Here is a 27003-nt window from a genome sequence, read left to right on the forward strand (position 1 = left end):
CAACACTGCTTGCAAAGTGGGCAGCTACGAAACAGTTATCTGAAGTTATCAGCAATATCACTAAGACGATAAGGAATATAAAAAAGGCAATTAAGCAATCACTAAGACGATAAGGAATATAACAAAGGCAATATTGCAGACTAGTTCCCGACTCGTAACCCTGATGACTGAAATCGAAGCTTCTCATCTTTAAAAAGGTAAAAGTTGCAGCAAATTTTTATAGTTTATATATGACATATCTGTTATGACGTTGTTACTGTTTTAGAATGATTTATTGTTAATTTGTTCTCATCATTTATTTATGTCCTTATTTCCTTTCCTCACTGGGCTAATTTTTCCTATTGGAACCCTTGGGCTTATAGCATCTCGCTTTTCCAACTAGGGTTGTGGCTTGGATAGTAATAATAATAATATACTATTGGTGTTTTACTTGAGGTTATTATCGAAGGTAAAATTCTCATATATATATATATATATATATATATATATATATATATATATATATATATATATATATATATATATAAACACGAAATATAGAATATGAATATCTCTAACCTCTTGAGGTCCATTGTTGATGGAAACTACTAATTATATTTTTTTTAACAAACTTAAATCCCCCCAAAAAACAAGTGCAATACTCGTATCAAAACCAACGGGAATCCAAACTTAAAGTTAATCGGATTGGTTGATCTGTTTGATTCCGGTTGAAATGAAGGTCAAATTCGGTTAAATCACGTTATTTACTACAGGAAATCATGTATTTTCTGTGCAAAAATCACACCCTGTTATACAATACAAATTTACCAAATGTGCAATACTCGTATCAAAACCGCTTGGAAAATATGATGTACAAAGTTTGTGTTGCGTGTATGTATTGTGACGACATGCCCTATAAATCTCGTACTTTCAACCCTATTTCTAAGAATATGGTAGTCTAATGGGGCTGTTAGCTAACAGCCCCCTCGTTAGGTAAGGACATGGCTAGTAGGTTAGGTTAGATGGTGTTCTATGCACGCTGGAGGTCTTGTCCATCGTTATACAAAAGCTCCGCTTTTGTGACTAAGATCACTTTTTGGAGTGGACAGTGAAAAAAATAGTTAAATAAATACAAGGACACATCATAACCTAACCCCACCAATTGATGACGTGATACAGGAGCCGACAAAGGGGTCATCTGAAGATGCTGAAATAATAGGGCACCTCTTTTATGGCTTCCAAGTCCACGGGAATGGAATCACCATCTTTGGCTAGCCTCCAGGCTGTTTTGTTGATTGATCAAGGGCAGTACATAGCCCACTTTGCAATGTCCCTCTTTACCTCAGATGACCTGAAGAGGAAGAGCACTACCCTCATTCTCTCCTGGGCTAAGGCTGTTACCTTCTTAGCAGGCCAGTTGGCTAATTAGTGGGTAAACTGGGTCCTCAAATGGAGATTCAATAGCACGGTGCTTCTCTAAGCTTGTGGAACAGCAAGCTGCCTTTTTGCTACAGATCAGGACATTAAGGTGATAGTTGAGAAATGAATGGAAGTTAGCCATGATTCCCTAATATAGCAGGCGGTGGCTTATAGGGGCAAAGGTTCTTCTTAAGCCCACTATGCCAAGGTCTTCTTTGTCTCTTGCCTCGAGACAGGTAGTGAAGAAGCAGAAGCAGATGACTACCAAAATCCAAACCCACTCCAGCGCCTTTTCCTTCCTCCTTACAACCTTACACTGGCTGAGCTAAGAAGGGAGGTAGGGGAAGGAAAGGAGGAAGGAGACACTGAGATGGCCATTACTGCTTTCCAGCTGCCATAAGTGGGGGGATGCTTGTTGAGCCATTGGGTGGTAGAAGTTTTTCAGACAGAATACCGCATACTTTTCATCAACTCTCTCCCTCCACTTGCTCGAGTTCTGATGATGTTTCAGACATGCTCCAGGATCGCCGAAATCTCTGGCACACGCAGAGAAGGTCTTGGTGATGTCTGTCAAGATCGCGCTAGAAGTGGGTTGTACATTCGACTGTTCCTGGTGAAGTTGACAGGAGGATGGAGATCGGTGATCAACCTGTCTCCCTTCGAACAAGTTTGTCCCACAAACTCTGTTCAAGACGGAGATGGCAAGCACAATTCATGCCGCAATCAGAAAAAGGGACTTCTCACTTTCTATCGGTGCCTGTCTTTCAATTGAGCAGGAAGTACCTCCACTTTGTCTTCAACGGAATGGTGAATCAGTTTAAAGACCTGTGCTTCGGACTATCCACTGCTCCGCAGGTGTTAATTTAAGTGTTCATGCTAGTCTCTGCTTGAGCCCATTCAAACAGGATTCGTCTCCTGAGGTATCTTGACGATTGGCTGATCTTGTTGTCTTCAAGAAGACAGTTGCTCCAGGATAGATGCGAACTCCTAGCCTTGTGCAACAATCTGGGGAGTGTTGTCAACAAGAAGTCTTGTCTCAAGCCCAAGAGAAGGACAGAGTGCCTGCGTATGTTGATAGATAAGGCAGCAGCAAATGTCTATTCCTACAGATGATCGTATCAACAGACTCAAGGAGGTTGTGTGACCCTTCTTTCAGTTCGACGTTTACTGGCCTGTCAGTGGCAACGCCTTCTAGTACATCTTTCATTGTTGTAGAAACTCGTTCCCCCATTGGCGCTTCAACCACCAATCGCTACAGTGGTGTCTGAAGCATCACTGGTCAGTCATCACCGATCCTCCCATCTCCTTGGTTCCAGTGAACACAGCGGTAAGGGAGGATCTAAAGTTGTTGAAGGGCAAAAACATAACCTGGGGAGAATTGTCTAGACTAAAGAGGAGCCCTGATGAAGCAAGTAAAAAAACAGCATATCCTAGCCTGTGCCACAGGTCATTCTGGAGGATGGAAGATCTCCATTACATTGCTTCAGGAGTTCAAAATTTCAAGTCCTTCATCTTTGCCTTACAATAAGGATCTTGTGGGAACCAGGATGACTTGCCTTTCTGTCCTGGGAGGACACTACAACTCCTCCTATGAAACCAGAAGGAATAAGAAAAAAGCTCCTAAACCATATTTCTTTCTGGCTTCTTTGGACATTCAGACATGCTCCTCCGGCTGCCAAGGAAACAAAAGGAGCATCTTGGATTTGAGTGCACAAAGTCAGACATATTGTACAGGCATGATTCCAGCTCTCAGAAAGAATCTGTTAGGAATGAAATTCGTGATGAAAATAGTCCGGTGACGATAGAACAGTCTTTCCCAATTACATGTACTGTATCTACAATAGGATACCCACATATGATAGTTGCTCAACAGGTTAAGTAGCAAACATAGCTCATTTAAAAGAATCAAAAACATCTCATCCAAACTAAGTTGCAATATAAGTCTCGAAGGAGAGGTACTATGACTGGCCCTTCTACCACTTCTTTCTTCCCCTTCCTTGTGGTACAGCAGCTGCTTTGTTATTTGCTAGGATCAGACGCTAGATTTAGGGGAGCCACATGATTGAGCAACTTTTCTTACAAGTAAGTTTTGTTTAGGAGTTATCCCCCCATCCTCCAAGATGAGAGGGAGGATGCCCAATGTATGCAACCCATTGCCATAATGACCATACATTCTGACAACATATCCTCCACATGGATATAGGTTTCCCTTGACCTTCTACCAGTTCCTGGCAGTGACCATGTCTAATACCTGCCACATCTTCATGACAGGAGTCGTCACTATCGCTCCCGTACAGGACCAAAACACTTGCACATTTTCCGTTATAGTAAACCAACCTCTGTGGTTATAGGGACTTCCTACTGCCTAAGGATAAATCTCCTATTAAAAAGTGAGGGTTTGTATTCGTGTAGGAATGAATAAAAAAAAAATTGTATTTTTCCTAACGATACTATACAAACCTGAGCCTTGTAAGGTATACTTCCTGCCTTGACCACACCACAAGTCCTAGGCAGAAAGTCAAAGTGAGGGCTCAGTGGCCTGTTGGGTGGGCAGGGCTTCCCCGCCACCTGGTCATAACTACCACCACTTCAGTAAAGTTTCATTACCCATATCCAGCTTTACAGGAAGAATACGACGAAGAGGAAGCCATCATGCGAGGAATTACTCCAAAAAAGCTGAAAAAAGGCGCACTCGAAAAACTACGTACAAGTAGGAATGCTGCGAACAAAGGAATGACGCCATCAGGGACATACGGGGATACCATGGGGGAAGAGGATATGTAACGGCTCCACACTTATCCTTCCCCCTAGTTTCCTAGACTGGGTTAAGTCTATTAGGGGTGCAGATATCCATGGTCATCTACAGATACGTCCCTCATTATACACGATATCTTAGGATAGTCGTTCCGGGGTTTAGAACCCTATGATACCTGACGGGTAATTCTCTTGTAATATCACTCGCAGAAATATTATACAGTAGGAAGCTGCCGTAGGGACCTTCCATCAGGATGACATGACTATCTCACCCAAAATTAGATTTTTCCTACGTCAAAATCCGTCTAAATTATTTGTGATATTGCTTCGCTCCCGAAGCTTGGATTCTATCGACGTTTAACTCCTAAAACTAAACTATCGTTGCTGACCAAATCTTTAGTCCTAGGGGTAAATAGAGAGGACTGGGCTAGTTGATTATAGAGGGGATGATGACAATAATGCCATTCCAGCTATTATCAAGTCTAGCTTTGATAGTAAGCTTCTAAAGCTCTTAACTTCTTTTATTCCTTTTATGAATTTAAAGAAGGCTAGTGAGTGTTTGAATAAAGGCAGTTTTGAACCCTAACCTAAATCCTCAGTTGTTCCGTAACTGAAATACAAACCACGCTATTTAATATTGGGTTATTACTTTCGGCGTAGCTGAAATGATGAGCCATTAGAATTTTAACGAGGGTCTACTACCCCACTGCTAGTTAGCGGGGGGTAGGGAGGGTAGCCTGCTACAACCCCCTCCCCCCACATACACACACACACACCTGTGCTGAGTTCACTTTGCTCTCGGCTTGGGTAGTAGTCGGACGTGTCCGCTCTCACCCTCGCCTCTTTGACAGCCATATTAATGCTTTTGTCTTTTTTACTTACTTTTTCTTATACTTGCAATATATATATAAACATTCTTTATGTTTATGTATATATTTGTGTATAGAAATGTAGTAAGTTTTCTTTTCAGTGTTTGTGCTGTGTGTGTGATGTACGACAACGACACTTGTGTAGTGCAAGGCCACCACAGTTCCACTTCGTGGGGAACGACCTCTCCCTCTGGTCCATCGGTCTTCCCTTCAGCTTATTTCCGTTAACTCGGCCGCCACAGGGGAACCGTCATCGCTGGACTCTCTTCATTCATCTATTATCTTCGCTTTGCCTCTTTTCCTACGGGAAACTTGGATTCTCAGCGAAGGGATTGTGGCCTTTTTTTAGATTGACTACGGTCTCTCTCTACTCGAGGTCGTTCACCCCTTACTACAACTACGTACTATTACGATAACTCCTTTCCCGTTGCCGGTTAGGTTGCTATTTCCGTTGTTTGTCTCAATTATTTTTAGTGAAATCTAATGGTGTTTTAACTTTTCAGCTTCTCTGTGGGGAACACTTCCCTTCGGGGGATCAGTGGTTCTCACTTTTAGTGTATATTCTTAGATGATTTAGATAATTATAATTCTGTTATAATTCCGTTTTTATTATAGCTACTCCGCCCCCCTTCTCCCGTGGGGAAGGAGGGCGCATACTTAATTCTTATTTTTTGTTATTCCCTCGGGGTTTCTCTTCGGAGTTCCTCCCTGGGGAACTTCTGTTAAAATAATGATTTAATTTTATTTTCCCAGTTAACTATGCAGTTCTTCTTCGTTTGACCAAAAAGTACCAACGAAGCAGAGTCTGCTGTCTCTGCCGAACTGTCCTGTTCATGACTGGGGAATCTGCTGTCGCTGCCGTCCCTCAGAGGACGTCGTCATGGGCGTTATCCCTTCTCTTAGAAGTACTCCCGTGACAACGTGCCAGCACTTCAGATCATCTTAGAATGCTAAAGGAGGTTCGCCTCCAGGGGTTGGACAACTTCCCTTCCGAGGGAGGTTTCCTCCCCAGGTGTGAGATTTTCTCCCTTCAGAGGGAGAACTTCTCATACCTTAATAAATTCATCGCCTTCGATTACTGTTGCTGCCCCTTGGCCAGTCTTTTCTCCCCCCTTGCTGAGTTTCTCTTCCTTCAGGGGGGGAGCACAGTCTTGGCAAGTCTCTTCTACGAAGTGTTCACCTCTCTCGTTCGCGAGAGGCCACTCATAGAGACTCCTCTTCGGAGGATCGTTCCTGATAAAGTCAGCTTGCTGATCCAATGGACCTAAGGGGCGTCACCACGAGTGTCTTCAGGTCTCTTCTACGAAGTGTCACCTCCCTCGTTCGCGAGAGAGGCCACTCATAGAGACTCCTCTGCGGAGGATCGTTCATGATAGGTCAGCTTGCTGATCCAATGGTCCTACGGGGCGTCACCACGAGTGTCTTCAGGTCTCTTCTACGAAGTGTCACCTCCCTCGTTCGCGAGAGAGGCCACTCATAGAGACTCCTCTGCGGAGGATCGTTCATGATAGGTCAGCTTGCTGATCCAACGGTCCTACGGGACGTCACCACGAGTGTCTTCAGGCCTCTTCTACGAAGTGTCACCGCTCTAGTTAGCGAGAGAGGCCACTCATAGAGACTCCTCTTCGGAGGATCGTTCCTGATAAAATCAGCTTGCTGATCCAACGGCCCCAAGGGGATTCACCACGTGTGTCTTCAAGTCTCTTCTTCGAAGGGCACCTCTCTCGTTCGGGGGAGAGGTCCCTCATAGAGACTCCGCCTTGGAGGATCAAGCAGAACTTCAAGTGACCTCTACCTTGTGCTGCAACGTGGTCCTTTGGACTTCAGTCCTGGACTCTAGCACGGACCTTTACGGTCCCATCGGTGGATACTGGCCCTTCCAAAGGGCACATCCCGGTTCCTGATCATCCTGCCAGATGACCTACCGATCTACCAGCGCAACCTTGCGCTGCAACGAAGGACTTCGGTCCTAGACTCTAAAGCAGACCTGCTTACGGTCCTCATCAGGGGATACCCGCCCTTTTTTAAGGACACATCCCAGTTCCTGATCGTCCTGCCAGCTGACCCTCCAACCTAGCGCACGCGCTCGCCGATCTTCTTACACGCGCAAGTGCCGACGATCCACACAAGCACCGACGATCCACACAAGCACCGCAGATCTTCTTACGCACGCAAGCGCCAACGATCCTCTTACGAGCGCAATCGCCGACGATCTTGTCCGTGCGTGGGTACCGATGGTCTCCCGCGCGTGCGCGCCAATAGTCTTGCGCGCGCACCGATGGTCTTCCGCGCGCACCAACAAACTCCTACGCGCGCGTGCCAACATTCTGGTCCGCACGGGCTCTTCATTCCGATTCTGCACGTCAATCTGATTCCTGCACACACTATGAAGTCTCGAGCTCGTGCGCCCCCGCGCGCTCCAGCAGTCTCCCGTGCGCGAGCCCCAGCAGTCTCCCGTGCGCGAGCCCCAGCAGTCTCCCGTGCGTGAGCCCCGGGTATTCCCCATCGCGCGAGCACCAGCGTGCTCCCCAGTGCAATCGCCAATACCCTCCCACGCGCGAGGCTGTCGGGCAACGCGTGGTGAGAGAGCCATCACCGCATCCCCCCCCACAGAACGGCGCGCTTGCCAGTAGGGGGGAAGGTTCCAGAAAGGTCCAGGGACATTTCTTCCTTATCTTCCTTCTTCTTACAGGCGACTCCTCCAGAGGGAGTGTCTGACAGCGCAGCCGTCAGCCGGCAGCCCTGGTTTGGGGCTCTAATCAGAGCGGTAGCACAGGCTTTCAAGCCTGTTCTCTCTGAGTTGGGCCACAAATTCTTGGCTGCATCTACTCCCCTGAAGAGGGAAAGAGGAGTTTCGGACGCGGTAACTTCTCCGAGGACAAAGTTGTCTCCTCGTAAGTCTTCGAGGCAGGCACCCTCCCCCCCTCAGACTTTTCTCCCTCCCCTTCGGACGAAGATTTCCCGTCCTCAGGAGTGTCACGTGAGGTGAGAAGTTCCCCATCACACCATTGAGGGAAACCCCACCTCGCTTGGTAAAGTCTTCTCGAATAAGGGTGGAGAAGAGCCTGCCTCCGTCGTTGTTGGAGTCCTGCATCCCTCCCAGGAGGGAGTCAAAGGACTCCAAGACAATATCGGGAGGCCCCTAGCACCGGAATCTACAGGCTCAGACATTTTTCCGTTATGGGAACGAACCGGTTTGAGCCTAAGGACGTGGAGCAGGCTGCTGAGAGGTGAAGGAAGTCACCAAGACTCCCTCCTACATAGGGCTTTAACATTCAAGCCCTATAAACTTCCAGCACCCCAGTGGCCACGTCCCACCAAGACAACGGCAGCGAAGACAGTGGTGTCTAAGCCCTTTCCGGTCAAGGACAAGAAAGGCAAGAAGTCCTCCAGGGAAGGGAAGAATCCTAGAGGGAGCAGCCGAGGCCGCAAACGCTAGGATTGGCAGTCCCCCTGCATGTCCGCAGTGGGAGGATGCCTACAAGGTTGCGTAGACAGGTGGCAGCAACTCGGGGCCGATTCCTGGACGATTTGCGTAATCAGTCAGGGACATCGCGTCCCATTCACAACATATCTACCTCCCCTGAGGACGAATCCGGTGTCATTTAGCTCCCTTGCCATGGGATCAGCAAGGGGGCAGGCCTTTAGGGCAGAGGTCCAGATTAAAGCAAACTCTGTTCAGCATGGAGACCGCAAACACGGTCAGTCTTGCAGTGAAGCCGCAAGACTTCATGTGTATACTGGATCTGAAGGACATGTACTTCCAGATCCCAGTCAATCCGTCTTCAAGGAAGTACTTAGGATTCAGCCTAGACCTCAAGGGGTACCAGTTCAAGGTGCTGTGTTTTGGTCTCTCCACAGCAACACAAGGTTTTACCAGAAGTGTTCACCCTAATATCATCGTGGGCACACAGGATCGGCATCCTTACCTCCGTTAACTGGATGACTGGCTGATCCTAGCAGACTCGGAGTCATCTCTTCTTTGAATCCGAGACAAACTTCTAGGACTTTGCCAAGATCTGGAGATCATGGTAAATCTCGAGAAGTCCTCTCTGCTTCCCACTCAAAGACTGGTTTACCTAGGTATGATTATAGACACCAATCTCCACAAAGCCTTCTCATCAGACAACAGGATAGCAAGGCTGAGAAGGGTCGCAAGCCCTTTCCTCAGTCGAGAAGAGCTTCCAACTCAATCGTGGTTACGTTTCCTTGGTCACCTTTCATCCTTGGCTCGTCTAGTTCCCAACGATCGCCTCAGGATGAGATCTCTCCAGTGGCGGCTCAAGTCCCGGTGGAATCAAGGTTGCAATTCCCCGGACGTCATGATCCCTATGGGTCCTGCGGAACGGACGGACCCTCCAGTGGTGGGTGACAGACGAGAACCTACGAAGAGGAGTGGATCTTCTCGTCCTTCCCCCAGATTTAATGCTGTTTTCGGACGCCTCAAAGAAAGGGGGGGGGGGCACGTTCTGTACCACAGGACCTCAGGCCTGTGGTCAGAATCAGAAAAGTGCCTCCATATAAATCATCTAGAGATAAAGGCCGGTTTGTTGGCCCTTCAGCAGTTCCAACAATACCTGGCAGGTCACTCTGTGGTGGTAATGAGTGACAACACCACAGTAGTGGCTTACATCAACAAGCAAGGAGGTACCTTTTCGAAGCAGCTATCCCATCTTGCAGTAGAGATACTGAGATGGACCGGAGTCCGCTCGATTCTACTATCGGCGCGTTTCATTCCAGACAAGAGGAATGTGCTCGCCGACAATCTGAGCAGAGCGTTCTCAGATAGTGAGTATCAAGTGGTCTTTGTGTCATCTAGTAGCCAACAAAGTCCTGACTTGGTGGGGTTCCCTGACTGTGGATCTGTTCGCGACAGCGCTGATCTTCAAGATTCCACCGTACTTCCCCCCAGTCCCGGATCCCAAGGCACTCTGGCAAGATGCCTCCCAACAACGGGGGGACAACATCAACGTGTACGCCTTTCCCCCGTTCTGTCTGATGAGGAGGATACTCAACAAGACCAGAATATCGGTCAATTTTTCAATGACCCTCATAGCTCCTCTATGGCATCATGCGGAATGGTTTCCGGACCTTCTGCAGTTCCTGACGGAACTTCCAAGAGAATTCCTTCCATGACACGATCTACTCAGACAACCACATGCCATCTTCCACAAAGCCGTAGCTTCGCTACGACTTCGCGCCTGGTGACTATCCAGCATCTTCTCGCTGAGAGAGGATTTTTCACAACAAGTTGCGATTAGGATGTCTAGACATCTACGAAAATCATCCGCATCTGTCTACCCGGCAAAGTGGAAAGTCTTCGGTGGTTGGTATCTCTCCACTAGATGTCACTATTCCAGCAATAGCGGAGTTCCTCGTGTATTTGCGGGAAGAAAAGGCGCCTTTCTGTCTCGGCGGTGAAAGGCTATCGCTCGGCCTTAAGTCTAGCCTTAGGCTCAAAGGAATGATCTTTTCTTCCTCGCTGGAACTTTCCCTACTCATATGAATTTACAAACTCACCTGCCCTCAGTCGGATGTGAAACCTCCTCCATGGAACGTGGTTCGGGTTCTCAAGTCTCTTAAGAGACCTCACTATGAACCATTACACCAAGCTTCAGTTTGCCACCTAACTTGGGAGACGGTGTACTTACTAGCTTTGGCTTCGGCCAAGCAAGTCACTGAACTTCATGGTCTCATATGACATCGCCCATGCAAGGGTATGGAGGGAAGGTAATGTTTAAACTCGTCCCTGGGTTTGGTGCTAAGACTCAAATCGGGGGGGCCGGGCGCTTGGTTCGACTCCTTCCGAGTTCGAGTCTCCGTTCTGTAACAGATGTCCCAGACCTTCTCCTACTGTGCCCAGTAAGGAGTCTGAGGTTATATCTCAGAAGAATGGCTACAGTCCTTCCCCAGGTGCAAGCATTGTTAGCACTGGGAGGATTAAGAGGAGGGTCACCAAGAACGCCATCTCGGCATGGATTCGTAGGGTGATCCATCTGTCCCTGAATCCAGACCCTCCTCTGTCATGTCACCCTAGAGCACATGATGTCAGGGGCGTAGCTACGTCCCTGGCTTTCAAGAGAAATTTCTCATTGACGCAGGTCCTTCAAGCTGGGGTGTAGAAGCATCAGACGACCTTCACAGCCCACTACCTACAGGATGTGACCCACAGGAGGCTCGATACGTTTTCTATCGGCCCTGTGGTGGCTGCACAACAGCTGGTTTGAAATCTCAGGCTCCCTAGTGGACAAGTAGCAGAAGGTTGAGGGCATTGTTACCTGGTCTTGGTCTGCATGAATGAAAAGATTTGTCTGGTCCTTACTCTTTTCTTCATCCTCCCTTCTCTTGGGGAAAGCAGCATCCTGGGTTCTCTGCACAGCTGACCTCAAACCACTGCAGGTAAACCATGTTTCCTTGTGTTCCGAGTATTAAGATAATACTGTCACGTCCCCATACCCTGACGAGGTGGTATTGGGAGAGTCCTAGCCTAAAGTTTCCTTCTAAGGGACTACAGGTCAACTTCCTAGGACGAGTCACACTTCAGACCTTCACACAAAGCTTACGTAGGCCGCAGCCCTTGCGCAGCAAGGTTCTAGCGAGGTGCAGGGACTCCTTATTGTTGAGTGCTGACACACTCAGATACTGAGTCCCTGGGCAAAGCCAAAAGCCAGTACTGTACTGGCTGGGACTTACCACCCTTCATAAGGGGTGAGTCACCCATATTAAATAGCATGGTTTGTATTTCAGTTACGGAACAAATGACAAATTCGTATGTAATTTGTATTTTTCCTAACTATACAAACCTTAGCTATTTAATCAAGCTTGCTCGCCAGCCCTATCCCCCGTGAAGTCCTACCTCTAAGCAAAGTGAACTCAGCATAGGTGTGTGTGAGGGGGAGGGGGTAGCAGGTACCCCCCCCCCCCCCCCGCTAACTAGCGGTAGGGTAGTAAACCCTCGTTAAAATTCTAATGGCTCGTCATCTCAGCTACGCCGAAAGTAATAACCCATATTAAATAGCTAAGGTTTGTATAGTTAGGAAAAATACAAATTACCTACGAATTTGTCATGTTTTCCCTAATAATTCTAGTGCACCAATCAGTAAGAGTTCTCATGGTATACAGTGCATCACAGATTCAAGACCCTATCTTTGAACCTCAAGTTCTTTATTTACTTTAAACCCTTTTGCTGTAAAACCCTTGCATTCCCACAATCCAGTCTGGTCTATTAGACCACAAGATTGCAAGGCAGAAGACTGATTCATTTAAAGAAAAATGTACCTGTACAGTATTAAATTTGACAATGTTTCAGCGAAAACTGACCGGCTGCATCATGTTTCAGATGGCAGTATGCATTAGTCTCATACGCTCAGCCACTAGCTCATTGGGAGTTTGTTCTAATGGTGTAAATGTAGAGGCTAGAACCTGAACTTGCCAAAATGAGTCCTTTGACAATAAAATCCGCAAAGGTTCCCATACAAAGTAAACAAAAGGAAAAGCCAGTAAGTAATGCCCTAGAAAATCCTTCAGCAGGAAGAGAAGATGAAGTTAACCCAGAAGAAGAGTCCGACTCTAATGAAGAATCTCATTTTCTATCAGGATGAAAACCATTTTTCTGAAAAGTATCCAAATAAGTAGCTTAAGGTTTCTGGTGCTTCTTACTTTACCAAGGCACTGGAATGAGCTACAGTACTTCCAAGGCAAATTATACCATTCATGTGCCTCCTTTTGCTTTCAATGGAATTGATACATATCAAGTTAATTTTTCTTATTCATCCTTTAATATAATGTACAGCAGGGACAATTATTCATTCTAAAAGTATTTCCAGTAAGCCTCATCTGTAGTACTTCTCATGTCCCTTGTAATATGAGAAACACCAAGCTTGTTGCCATACTCGTACTGTGACACGCAAAAGCAGTAGAGGATAAGATCACAGGGAAGAGGTATTCAAGGAATTTTCTTTAAGTTTTATTCATCCAACTAAACGTGGTTTGTTCCCACACATTATACAAATCCTTGTCCTTTATATAGGAGATTGATAACAGTGAAGGTGGAATATGGCAGTAGAAATTACAACGAGGTGTCAACAACCCGCTGGTAGTTACCGGTCCACCACTTTCTCACTGACAAACCACGGTGATTCCAGGGACCAGGGAGGACAGACATTCTCGCTGGCTGTAAATATTGGTTAACTTTAACTTTCTTTTTCTTTCCAGCGTGTTAGTGTCTGTGTGTGTTTGCTGAGGACTCTGACGAACGTGCAGAAGTGTCCCGGAGTACCACCTAATACCTGTGGCATGTTTATAAGTTCAAGGGGCATGGATTCTCATCAGCTTTGCCCTGCCTGCAGAGGACACTCCTGTAGTCAGGGCTCCCCCAGCAATGAGTGCTGAGAGTGATTGCCCTCGCAGTGTGAGACATATGGGAGGAAGAGGAGGAGGAGGAGGAGGAAGTCGAGAAGGTATTCTTATGCCTCGGGGTCATCCTCGAGGTCAGTGAATGCCTCACAGCCTTTTTTCACCCACTGTACCCTCCGACTCTTCTCCATTGGCCTCCTCTGGGGGCCAGTCGGAGAAGAGTGGTGACCCTTTAACTTTGGGACAAGCCTAGAGGTAAGGGAGTCCATCAGTTTCTTATAGCGAAACTGGTGGGTCTCCTCCTCAGGGGGAGCCTTTGTTTCAGGTTGACGAAGCTTTGAGTTTTCTCTGGCCCCCTTGGGTTTGACAGGTTTGCCTTCTGAGGAGCGGCTGTAGAAGGCGTTTGCTTCTAGACATCAGCAGTAACAGTTAGCAACCCATGTGTAGAAGGATGTCGGTCTTTCAGTTTCTTCTGAGAAGCCTGATGTAGTCTCAGTCCACATTTGGAGGTTTTGGAGGGATAATTTTCTTCCAGGCACCCTTCCCGAGAGAAGTGCCCTTCACGTGGGAGGTCCAAGAAATGAGTGCCTGTCCCTTGCCATCAACAAAGGTATTCTCCTTTGGAGTGTAGCCCCTCAGAGCACACTTCCAGCGTTTTCTCTCAACCTCTGCCAGATTCTGCCTCTTCGGAGGAGGATTGTAGATGTGCTTCTTGTAAGCAGTCTACATCTTCTAGACTTTCTAGAGACAACTCACCAGCGCGTGCCTCCTCCTCGTGCGCCCCTCCTAGATGTACGTCTTCTTTTGTTGCCTCACCCAGATAATCCTCATCCAAGTGTGCCTCAACCAGAGGAGAGACGCTTACGTTCACCTCACCCAGACTACTCCGAAGGGAAGAAAGGATGCTATTGACTGTCTCTGATGCCACACTGCAGCTCTAAGCCTTGTTTAGAGCTTCCGTGGCCAATCTTGGCTTCGGATGCTCTGGACAAGGTTGACTGTCAGGTTTCCGCAGGGAAGGACTCCTCGAGGGTGGGTGAGTCTTCCCACTTGGTTCCACCAGCATTCGCTTGTTAGCAAAAATGTTATAGAATGCAGAGGGTTTTTCTTTCCCCTCTTCCTCTGGAGCCTAGAGTGGCAACATTGACTCTTGGGGGTCTTGGTGAATAGATTGGCAACATCCTCCATCACTTTCTTGGTGGCAGAGGTATTGACTATGGAAGCCACGGCTATGGCGACATTGCAGGCAGCTTCCTGGTCAGACCACTGGTGAGGTACGGTCAGCTACTTGACCTACACTGAGGATTTGTCTATTCTAGGCAAGAGACAAATCAAGAGGCATATGGTCCTTACTTGTGCAAGGGAGAGAAAATTCCTTACGCATCAGGCAGCTAACCAGTGGGCTAACTGGGTCCTCAAATGACATGAAACTGAGGCTGCCAAGTTCCACAGACTCATTGGTTGCCAAGAAGGTCTCAACTTGTGAAATGTCACCATAAAGGGTCTGTCTCTCCTTCCACCTGAGGGGGGGAAAGCTATGACCGAGAGGTGGAGGAAGGATAACCAGAATCTGCTACTACACTCAGGCATCTCCTTCCATCAGCTGCAGTCCACCTCTACCTCCAGTCAGGCTAAGGCTGCAACGTCATCTTTACAGCCCTGCAGGCAGTTACAGCCCTGCAGGCAGCTTCAAAAGAGTGACTTTCACCCACCACCATCCATCTTGAAGGAGGGAACGAATCAGTCCTTTCAGGCTTGACAGAAACCTCTCAAAGGCAGAAGAAAGGGTAGAGAACGACAATCCTGTTGGGGAGCTGATCCTCCCACGGCACCACCAGTGAGAGGATGCCTGCAATCCAGTTGGAGGAGGTGGTGGTATCACAGGGTAGCGAGATGGACGGTGGATGTCTTTCATTCCGGCTACCTCCCATTCATCAGCTTTCCCCCTCTGATTCCCCCACCACCGACTTCATAATCATATCGCCAGGGATCAGCGAAAGATCTCGCCATTTGGGAAGAAGTCCAGGCTATGCTGGAGAAGGGTGCTGCAGGAAGTCGATGATGGCTCCCAAGCCTTCTTCAGTTGACTTTCTTTTAGAGAGAAGGCATCTAGACTCTGGAGACCAGTCTTAATTCTCTCAGCCCTAAGCAAGTTTGTCCTGCAAGCTCTGTTCAAAATGGAGACTGCAGCCATGGTCAAACAAGCGATCATGCCTTCAGGCTTCTTGATGACGTTCAATCTGAAAGATGCATATTTCCAGATCCCAATTCATCCTTCTTCCAGGAAGTACCTACTAATAGTGGCTGACAAAGTATTCCAGTTCAGGGTACATATACTTTACTTTGGGCTCTCGACAGCTCCTCATGTGTTTACCAGTCTTCACTCTCGTTTCATCATGGGCGCATACCAACAGCATTTGTTTTCTTCGTTATCTAGACGATTGGCTCATGCTAGAAAACTTGGAGGAAACCCTTCTCCTTCACCGAGATAGACTACTTTTGTTTTGTCATGATCTAGGGATTGTGGTGAATCAAAAGAAATTTGTGTTAATACTCATGATACTCATGCAAAGACTAACTTACCTAAGAATGAATATCGTCATGGTCCTCAGAAAGCTCTTTCTGTCTCCAGACATGATATCTCGTACCTGACATCTCTGGTGCTGAGCAGTCGTCTTCACTTTCGGTCACTACAGGGCACTGGTCTTGACATCTAGACCATCTCCTCTCGCTAGTGGCGATAGGGTAAGGGACCAAAAGAGATTTGGAATGGCGGCTGGACAAGTCAAACTTGTTAAGAGGTTTTCCACTCTTTAATACCACCTACTGAAATTCTGCTCTTCACGGATTTTTTTTAAAGGCCACTCATGAATGACAGAGGCAAGGGAAAGCCCCTAGCAAGCAGGACATTGCCCAAGAGACTGACCATATATCATATGATCAGCGCCCAAGCTCCCTCTCCACCCAAGCTATGACCTGGGGGGGCCAGGCAATGGCAGCTGATGACTCAGCAGATAGACCTATAGGGTCCCCCAAACCCCCCATCCTTAGCTCACAAGGATGGTAAGGTTGCAGACACTAATGGAACTAACGAGTCTGAGTGGGACTCGAACCTCCTTCTGGCGATCACCAGTCAGGGACGTTCCCAAGGAAGGTTGAGGAGCTCACCTCTCTTAGCATATGGTATTGGGATAGTCGTTTGATCAGGATTACTGAGACCATATCAATGTGTTGGGGCTAAATGAAGCCTTCTTAGCACTTTGGCACTTTAGCCGTCTTCTGACTGGTCACTCGGTGGTGTTGATGAGCGACAATATCACCGTGGCAGCCTACATAAACGTGCAAGGGGGTACCGTGTTACTACAGCTTTGCCAACTTGCAGTGAAACTCTCGAATGGGCGGAGCTCAACGCAATTTCCCTGACAGCTCGCTTCATTCTGAGCAAAAGAAATGTAGTGGCGGAAAGTTGAGTAGGAGATCTCAAATAGTTGGCTCAGAATGGTCTTTGAGTCCTCAGACAGCGACAGATATCCTGAGTTTGTGGGGTTTGCCAACGATAGGTATAGGAGGGCTAGTCATACAAACACATTACTAATACTCTAATCTAATTATTTAGTTTATCAGCGAAGCTATGCTTGCAAAATGTGTAGCTCCATGAATGTTGTTAAGTATTGAAAAAATAAATTTCATTTAAAATACATTTTGTTTTTGTAACCAGTAACTTTAATCTTACATCTTTTGTTATCACAGTAGCACATAATATACAATTTTTTTGTGTGATTATTATGTGAATTCCTTATAAGGACTGTATTGTACCCTAAAATTTTACTAATTTCAATTATTATTTATTCATTAATCTTGTTATTGAATTTTTATGTAATAGATTGCAGAGTACAGTAGTTGATGATGGGCCCCATAGTGACTATAGGAATGACTATAATCTACTGTTCCTTAGGGTAGCGTTTTTGGACCAGTACTTTTCATACTATAGACACATGATATTTAGTTTATTGAATATGTGGATGAAGCTACTCTTTGCATAAATGGTTTCAGGCAACTCTCAGACACACATCAACGCAGCTGTGAGACGACTTCCCAGCTAGCTCCGCCAATTCCATCTTCTGAATCTAAACCTGTGGTTTCTGACTCCCTTAATAGAGATCTAGCTAAAATTAGAGATAAAATTAGAGCTGAAGTTGAACCCAAATTGAACTTAAAATATGATTGTAAGTAACATTAGTAAAGGACAGTATCTCCTCAACATCCAAATTTCTGCATTGATAATACCTCTAACTATATAAAACTTATTTAAAATATTAGGTGTGATTTTTTATTGCAAACTTACATTTGAGAAACAGATCTGGTCTATTTCTTTTTAAGTTGCACAGAAAACTGGCATATTGAGTCTTACAAGATTTTTGGTGATGAATCTACCCTAAGGAAATGTTTAATTCCTTCATTCTACCATGTGTGAGTATTGTTCTCCAGTCTGGTTTTTAGATGCTGACTCTTATCTTAATTAGTTCGACAAATAATTGCGGTCTATCAATATCTTACTACTGATCTGTGCAGCCTATTAAATATTTTACTACTGATCTGAACACACACATATTAATCTCTGGAACTGTCTTTCAGTTAGTTTTTTTGTGCATGTTGCAAAATATTTTTCATAATTCTGACCATCTTTTGCATTCAGGTCTTCCCAGACTGTACCATCCAGCATGTAACTCTAGGTTTACAGTTAATTTTAACAATTTTGCCTTATAGTAAGGCTCAATACTACACACTATTTGGAAGTTATATTCCAGCTGGGACCAGATTGTTGATCAATCTTCCTAATCTGGTTGTTAACCCTTTTACCCCCGGGGTATTTGGAAATTTCCAACCCTTAACCCCCAAGGGGTTATTTTTTCCCCAGCACATTTTGCAGTATATTTTCTTTAAATTGCTCTAACAGCCTTAATTTTTGTCATAGAGAGGTCAGGTTGGTCTCATTCTCTTGGAAAATGCCTGAATTTTCTCAAAAAATTATCAAAAAATATGAAAAACAAATTTTTATAGCATTTTTTTTCAAGGACATACCGATACGTCCATGGGGGTAAAGGGATGGCTTTTGTGAAACGTACCAGTACGTCCTTTTGGGGGTAAAAGGGTTAAATCTTTAGAAGTTCAGACTTATTGCAGATGGTTTCCTGTCAAGCAGGTTGACATAAATTTGGTTTTATAGTTTATGTATGGTTTGTCTTTTTAACACAGTTACTGATTGTAAAATATTTTATATCTTTTTATATGACAGTATTTCTCATATACCCTACTGTAAAGTTTGTTATTTCTCTATTTCCATTCCTCACTGGGCTGCTTTCCCTGTTGGAGCCCTTGGGTTTGTAGTATTCTACTTTCGAATTAGGGTTATAGCTTGTCTAGTAATAATTATAACTTTTCCTTGTTTTTGATATGTTTTTACTTACTGTACTGTCATTTAATACAGAGAGTTGGCACTTGCCAAAGTAGTACTGTACAGTACTTTGTTTTATGCTGCAGAGGAAATTCCGTTTTATGCTGCAGAGGAAATTCCGTTTTATGCTGCAGAGGAAATTCCGTTTTATGCTGCAGAGGAAATTCCGTTTTATGCTGCAGAGGAAATTCCGTTTTATGCTGCAGAGGAAATTCCGTTTTATGCTGCAGAGGAAATTCCGTTTTATGCTGCAGAGGAAATTCCGTTTTATGCTGCAGAGGAAATTCCGTTTTATGCTGCAGAGGAAATTCCGCTATATTTGTTGCCCAAACCATAACTCCTCTGTAACAGCAAGGAGACAGTTGGCAAGGGAAAGTAGATGGAGTTTGCTTTCTCTCTCTTCCTACTCTGCCAAATCCTATTCTCGCAGTGTGAGACATATGGGAGGAAGAGGAGGAGGAGGAGGAGGAGGAAGTCGAGAAGGTATTCTTAACCCACCGTACCCTCCGACTCTTCTCCACTGGCCTCCTCTGGGGGCCAGTCAGAGAAGAGTGGTGACCCTTTAACTTTGGGACAAGCCTCGAGGTAAGGGGGTCCATCAGTTTCTTATAGCGAAACTGGTGGGTCTCCTCCTCAGGGGGAGCATTTGTTTCAGGTTGACGAAGCTTTGAGTTTTCTCTGGCCCCCTTGGGTTTGACAGATTTGCCTTCCGAGGAGCGGCTGTAGAAGGCGTTTGCTTCTAGACATCAGCAGTAACAGTTAGCAACCCATGTGTAGAAGGATTTCGGTCTTTCGGTTTCTTCTGAGAAGCCTGATGTAGTCTCAGTCCACATTTGGAGGTTTTGGAGGGATAATTTTCTTCCAGGCACCCTTCCCGAGAGAAGTGCCCTTCTCTTAGCCATACTCTTTTTCCTTGAAAAAGAAAAGTCGAGTGGGAAGGATTCTTAGGAAAGTTCTGAGGGAGTTTTAGCATTCACTATCCTCTTACAGGAAGGAGTGATGGTACTCACTCACTAATTAGTACCTTCCAGTGTTACAGTTACCTTTGTACCACTAGATGCAGGTTAGCGGTCATATTCACACTGACCACCAGCACTGTAGGCCAGGGGCACTGACTTTTCCCATTCTTATTGTTACTTAGAAGGATTATAACTTACTCTTAATATGCCACTCTGTACTGTATTAAAACCACCCACCGACCAGTACCTTCAGGGTCAGTAAGTGAAACATGAGCCTCCTGTAACAGCCACTGCTGTTTCTTCAGTTGCAGGTGGACGGTCCTACCTGGACCAATCACCAGGGAATGCACGGTAGGCAGTTAAAGGCATTGTTCATGCTATCCTTTTGGGCCAATATGGAGTTCGCGCATCAAACTTTACCTTCGGAATTAGTTAGCAATGGTGAGCCTGTACAGTAGGCTACCTCCTTATGCCAATATGGAGCTTACATTTCAATTGGTACCTCAGGGGTCAGTTAGCTAGTCCTCTAGTTTTTGAGTTTATTAACCAAAGCTGCACTTTTAAAGCTTATAAAACATTGAATATTGAGTATCAAAATAATTTCCATTTTTTAATTTCTCTTTATTTCAACGAACCCTAAAGATGTTTCCCTAATTCATTTGAGCACAGGTTTGTTCTATTTACAAGGTTAGAAAACTACAGTTTTCAAGATAATTTTTCATCTATGCACCATGAGTGTACAGTAGTACGTACAGACAAAGCGTGGTTTATATGGGACAGTGTAATAAGTACTGGGATAGTAATGAGCTGGAGAATAGGAAGACCACTGGACTTGTTCGTAATGTGCGAGGAATAGCCCAAGTGCATCCAGTTGTAGTGATTAGCGGGCTGCAGTCGAGTATAGCACGCAGGCTTACTATTGGGTTACGCCCTCGATCCCGCTAACCACAGTTAAATAAATGGCCCCATCAGAACACTTAAGTTCTGGGCACCCCCCCTTTGCTTTGGTCATGGGCAAGGGGACCCAACAAGCTATATGAACTTAAGATATCTGGATCAGGTTAATGAAGGAGGAACCCAAGTAAATTATAAAAAAGGATTTATTTTTTAAGTGAAAATTATAGAAAAACTTGATGTCCTATAGGGGAGATGAAAAATCAAAAGTAACAATACAGTATACATATATAACTACCATGACAACCTTTTACCTCAAGAAAAAGAAAAAAAAGGATATCATTTAAACACAGAAGAATCACACAAGGCCTTCAACATAAGCAAATTATACTATGGGACCAACGCAAAAATAAGGAAGATGAGAACCTCCATAAACACAACATTTACAAATTGCAAATAACAATATGGAATGCAGATACAGTATAATTTCACAAACATAATTGCAAGAACACCCACTCCCAGTCTTGATAAAGCAATTCTAATGTCAGTCAACTGAAACCCCCTTAACAGAAACTGCTATGCCTTAGGACATCAGGTTCAATCAATTCAGGTCACCACATTTTCTTCTTTCAACTTTTCTCAGAGGTTACAAAAATGCTGTAACCCAACGGAGATACGAAATAAATTCCAAGAAGTTCAGTACACTTATTTTACCTCGAAGAATACCACAAGTGACGCAAGTACCTTCACAATACGGTAATGGCCTTCCTCATGTAACGGGGTTAACCGAGTATAAACACCACTCATCAGTCAAAAGACAATGTTCCGGGACAAGAAGTTCATAGGCTTGCCACTCAGTTCTCAGGGAAGACTACAGTACAGAAGGCCCTTAACTTACAAACTTAATTGGTTCCAAGATGTTTGTAAATCAAATTGTTTTAAGTTTATTTTTTTTTTTTTTGGGGGGGGGGCCTAGGGTAGACCTAACCTGAATCCCATGGCCATGATTTCCAGCTGCGTAAGTCAACAAATAGTCGGGTTTCATATGAAATAGATGTCAGGTTATTACAAATCTCAATTTGCTTCCTGTATTAAATGATATAATATTGTTTTATTACAGTACTTCTTTATCTTATCTTTGTTATTTTCACCTGGATTTGTGCTTTTATCTCCGAATGTTTGTAAGCTGAGGACCTTTATATATAAAAAGAGCTTATACCATTTCACTCTCTCTCTTGGCCAAGCCTGCCAGTTAAAAAAGACCTACTCTCTGAAATACAAGATACTGTACAGCATGAGATAATTAGAAGGCTGAGTGACCATATTACCATAATTACAGTTATAAAATATATAAATAAATTCTTCAAAAAGATCTTTTTAAAGAAGTTTGTATTTTTCCTAGCTGTAACTCTTGGTAATTACATAGTGATATGGCCTGAAAAGAGAGAGAGAGAGAGAGAGAGAGAGAGAGAGAGAGAGAGATTCTGAAATGGGCAGCAGTGTCCCTGCAATAGAAAGATTCCTTTGTGGTGGTGTTTGATTTTAAGGAAATGACAAAACAGGTGAACAGCATTATTCAGGTATTGGAGTCTTATAAAGGGAGAATAATGCAAAGGGGGTTTTGCCTAACAGGGATTCAGGGGCAGGACCCTTTCAAGCGAGTGCCCTTTATGCTTCTAGTGATCAGAATGTCCTTTTTTATGCGGATATTGCTACGTTGTTGAGTAATTACTGAATTTCTACATACTCTGTAGTGAATAAAAATTGTAAAAGAGCAGTTTTGAGGGGAAATATTTGCTGACCGTTAATAAAGTTCAATTTTAATACAGTATACTGTACAGGCATTTCATTATTGTATAACTAAGATGATAAAAGAAAGTACAGTATAAGATTAAAATTCCTGAATTTCTATATACTCTATAGTAAACAAAAATTGTAAACGAGTAGTTTTGAGGGGAAATATTTACTGATCGTTAACAAAGTTCAATTTTAATACAGTATACAGGCATTTCATTATTGTATAGCTAAGATGATAAAAGAGAGTACAGTACAAGTTTAAGCCACAATACTATTGTTGTAGTAAATACAGTATGTGTAAAAGTATTTGATTTGTTGTGAAAAAACACAATTCCCACCTTTGAAAATATCAAAGAGATGGGGGACATGTGAAACAGCTAAGATAGATTGACGGACTTAAGGACCCTTTAGTGTATGGCAATCATTCTGTGTTCTTACCTCCTTCAGCTTGATTACGCTCCTCATAAACTGTTATCTTAATTAACCTCGGTGTTTATGTTGACCAGGCTGACATGAGTCTTTTTATAGTTTATAGATGACATATCTGTTTTGACGTTGTGAATAGTTTATATATGACATACTGTATCTGTTTAGACGTTGTTACTGTTTTTAGGAGGATTTATTATTCGATTTGTTCTCATCATTTATTTATTTCCTGTTTTCCTTTCCCCACTGGGCTATTTTTCCCTATTGGAGCCCTTTGGCTTATACCCTCTTGCTTTCCAACTAGGGTTGTAGCTTGGCTAGTAATAATAATAATTGTTTTTCAGATGATGAAGAAGAATACAAACTGGATTGGGGCCCAGGTACAGGCTTTAGCTTTGCTACTTTTCCCAGCCACCACTCCCATTCTCAAGACTGATGATCATCATATATTGAAATATTATGTTGTCATTAATCGTGTTGTCCAGCCGGTTATACATCGAGTGTTCTCATTACTATTGCTTGATGATAGTAAAACAATAAAGGAATTGCTTTTCGAGATACCTGGTTATTCTAATGCAAAATATAAGAAATTTTATGATCATGAGAGATCCAAATTGGATAATAATGAACCAAGCAAGGGATTTGATATAACACTTCTTTATAAACTTCTTCAAAAAATTTGTGGTTTAGCCGACACCAATAGTTCAGCGTGGAGTGATCACGGAACACTGGAGAATTCTCTGAAACGACTGAAAGACCATCGAAATGTCTTCGCTCACGAAGAAATTTCATTTACATCTGAAGAACTAGAAGAGAAGATGAAGGATATGGAGGAATTATGTCGGAATGTTCTCATGGCCACGGGTCTGCTTAAAGGGCAAGACTTGACTGCAGAAGTTGATATCATGAAGAAAGAAATGGCGGAGGTGCTGTTGGGTAACATTGACCTTTGGGAGCCTTACAAAGAAGCTTTAAATCAGTTGAGGCTTGAACAAACAACAGTTCTTACGAGGGAAGGAAGAAAAGACATTCATAGGCTGGGTAATGCTCTCAAAGTATTAAATCCCTTTTCTTGGCTTCTAGATTCTAAGTATTCTCATCTAGATGTGGAAAATGTGTTCACTGATTTATTAATTGAGGAAAAGAGTAATATAGAAATGATCAAATTGTTAACCACAAAATTACCATCTGGTGATTTGCCAAATGTCATTGTAGTCTCAGGACCTCCAGGAATTGGCAAAACAAGTTTATTCCGATATTTTGTTCATGATTGGCTTTCGTCTAGCCCAAAAGTGCTTGGAATGGAGAATATTGACCTTGTTATACCCATAGAGTTGCGTCATGTATACAGTGATAATGTCAGAGACCTGTTGGGAAATCACCTTTTGCACAATGTATCAAGGCACTTGAAGATTGACGACATTATATCAGCACTAAAGAATATCTCTCTTCTTTGGGTTCTAGATGGATATGACGAGGCAAATTTGAAAACCAGAGGAGTGATCAAAGAGTTGCTTCAAAAATTCCCAAACTCCTCTGTACTAATTACAACAAGAACAGAGTTCACTCAGGATATTGAGCTCTGTGTGAATGAATTGCATATGACTTGCTTAAGTGTCACTTTAAAAGGATTTACCCCAAGTAATATTAGAGAGTGTGCAAGAAAACTGATATCTGTTTCTATTTCCGATGAGAGAGAAAGGGATGAAAAATGTAAGGAGTTTTTCAACTTTTGGCAAAAAGGAAACCTTTTCCAGGTATCATTACTTAGCACTCCTCTGTATGTAACAATTGTTGTAGTCCTCTGGCTTGATAGTCCAGATGGACTTAATAATATTGAAACGCTTTCATCACTTTATAGTCTATTTGTTGATCATATAATTCAGAAGCTTTTGGTCAGAGACTCATATGTGCAGTTAAATAAAAGAAGAAATATTCTTGAAAAGAAAGTGAACATATTTTTTAACTACCTCGGGAGTGTCTTATGGGGAAAGGATTTTGAATTCTCTCTGAAGCAGTACGAAGTTGACTTTCTAGAAGAAAAGTGTTCGGAACTTGAACTTCCATTTTCAGACACTATGTCGGCCTTTTTCGTATATGCTGAAAGAGCAGATTCCACAGGCGTTTTAATGGAATACACTATTATTCACCGTACAATGGCCGAGTTTATGAGTGCCAGATCATTTGTGAACAAAATGGTCTCTGAAGGATGGGATGTGATGTCGACAGCAGAACATTTTTTTAAGAATAAAAGAAAAACATTTTTGCAGTATGAACCACAGCGAAAGGACTTGAATGGCAAATATGACGTTGATAATCTGTCAAAGAATTTACCTAGTGATATGTTCGAGAAAATTCACAAGAAGTACTTAATTATGCATTCCCATGCATTTCTAGATGACTGTGAATATTGTAATAAATGCGATGTTTTAGATAGGAAAATTAGTAGCGATTATTTCTACAAAGTAGAAGAGAATGGCCTAATCACAACAAGATCAAACCTTCTTTGGTGCCATGTGAAATTGTTTTTTGGTGGCCCATGGATTATGTTCCTAATGGGATACATGAGTGTCAGTGGAGCACTAAATGACTCGAGATGTGAACAGCTAGGTTTCATTTTCTGTCATACTAGGGGGACACTTTTATTTTTTGGTAATTTTTTAATATCTTGTATAAAAGAAGTCAATAATAGTCTTTTTACAGAAAAACTGTGCAAGTACATTAAAAACATAACATGGGTTTTTCACGAAGATGAAGGCTTTTCTGAAGCGAAGGAACTGTTGAATTTTGTATACCCCCAGTCTGTATTTCTTCACCATTGTAAGAGACACTATGTGACCCGTGATGGAAAGCAAACACTGAGTGAATATGATCCATCACAATTTTTGCTTGATAGTATTAACCTTTTCATCAAGTATCCTGTTAAAGTTTATCTTGACCTAAGTTATTTTTTCCATCAACCTGACCCGGATCTTGAATTTACAAAGAAGTGCTTGATGTTATTGATGAAGGACACCTCTCACTGTCAACTAGTATCAATACGATGTTGCGTGGATGATGATATTCTAAGGATTCTGAAGACTGCAACACATGTGAAGGAATTGTCAATAAAATTTCTTGGGAAGGATCTTTCTTTAGTGGCATCGTTACTCGAAACACTTACAGAACTAAAGATTTTTAGACTAGCGATTCATCCTCGTACCAATGTGAGCCCAAAACTTTCAAAATCAATTCAAAAGAATCCTAATATTGCTAAAATGTCAATCGTTCTGACTGATTTTTTTTCAGTTAACCCACAGCAATTAGCAAGTTTCTTGAAGCAGCTTTGTCCACGGCCAACACACCTGATCCTTCACGGCAGTGTACCATACTTGAGTGATGTTGATATCTTAACTTACATAGCTTGGGTTTTAGTCAGTGTAAAACCCCAGAGATTGTTAATAATTTTAGACATAAGTGATCGATCACATCTATCACATTCTTTGTTTCAAAACACGTATTGGGGGTTGAGAAAACTGGAATCATTTCCATGGAAACTTTATGGTTCATGCGTTAAATTTATTATAAAGTTAAGGGGTGGTATCTTTTCCACCAAACCATTTAAAAATTCAAAGTACAGTAAGGAATTTTATTGAATACTGTACTTATAACACCTTATCTACTCATCATCGAGAATTTGGGAACAAATTTATCCATTTGATAGCTAAAATATAATTTGGACCTTACTGTATTTCATAGTTTCCGGGGCACGACTGACCCTGAAAAAACTATAAGATGTCCAAGTATCTACTGTATTGAGTCTATTAGGAGACGATTAGTTTTTTATAGTATAGTATATAGTAATAAAGAGGTACAGTGCCTTGTTATTTTTTTTTCTAAGTGTAAAACAACAATTGTTGACAGGATAAAAGCCATTTGAATGCCTTATTCATTACTGTACATATAATGATGATTGATTTTTAAAACCTAATAATAATTTTTTATAGACTTTCAAAGTTATTTTTTTTAGACTTTCAAAGTTATTTTTTTTCACCAGAAAAGTATTTTTTAGAGAAAAATCAATTTTGACTTTTAGTTTTAAAGTGCCAGAAAAATT

The 27003-nt window shown here is 43.3% G+C and overlaps 1 protein-coding gene across 1 annotated transcript; it reads left to right on the top strand.

Annotated features, from left to right (window-relative positions):
- On the top strand, positions 1-27003 carry LOC137624398 (uncharacterized). The gene is made up of 2 exons (XM_068355139.1): positions 1-197; positions 23252-27003. Exon 2 carries the CDS (start codon positions 23252-23254, stop codon positions 26540-26542), a length of 3291 nt encoding a protein of 1096 aa, XP_068211240.1. The 5' UTR covers positions 1-197; the 3' UTR covers positions 26543-27003.

This window comes from Palaemon carinicauda, chromosome 2, assembly GCF_036898095.1.
Source record: "Palaemon carinicauda isolate YSFRI2023 chromosome 2, ASM3689809v2, whole genome shotgun sequence".
NCBI lineage: Eukaryota > Metazoa > Arthropoda > Malacostraca > Decapoda > Palaemonidae > Palaemon > Palaemon carinicauda.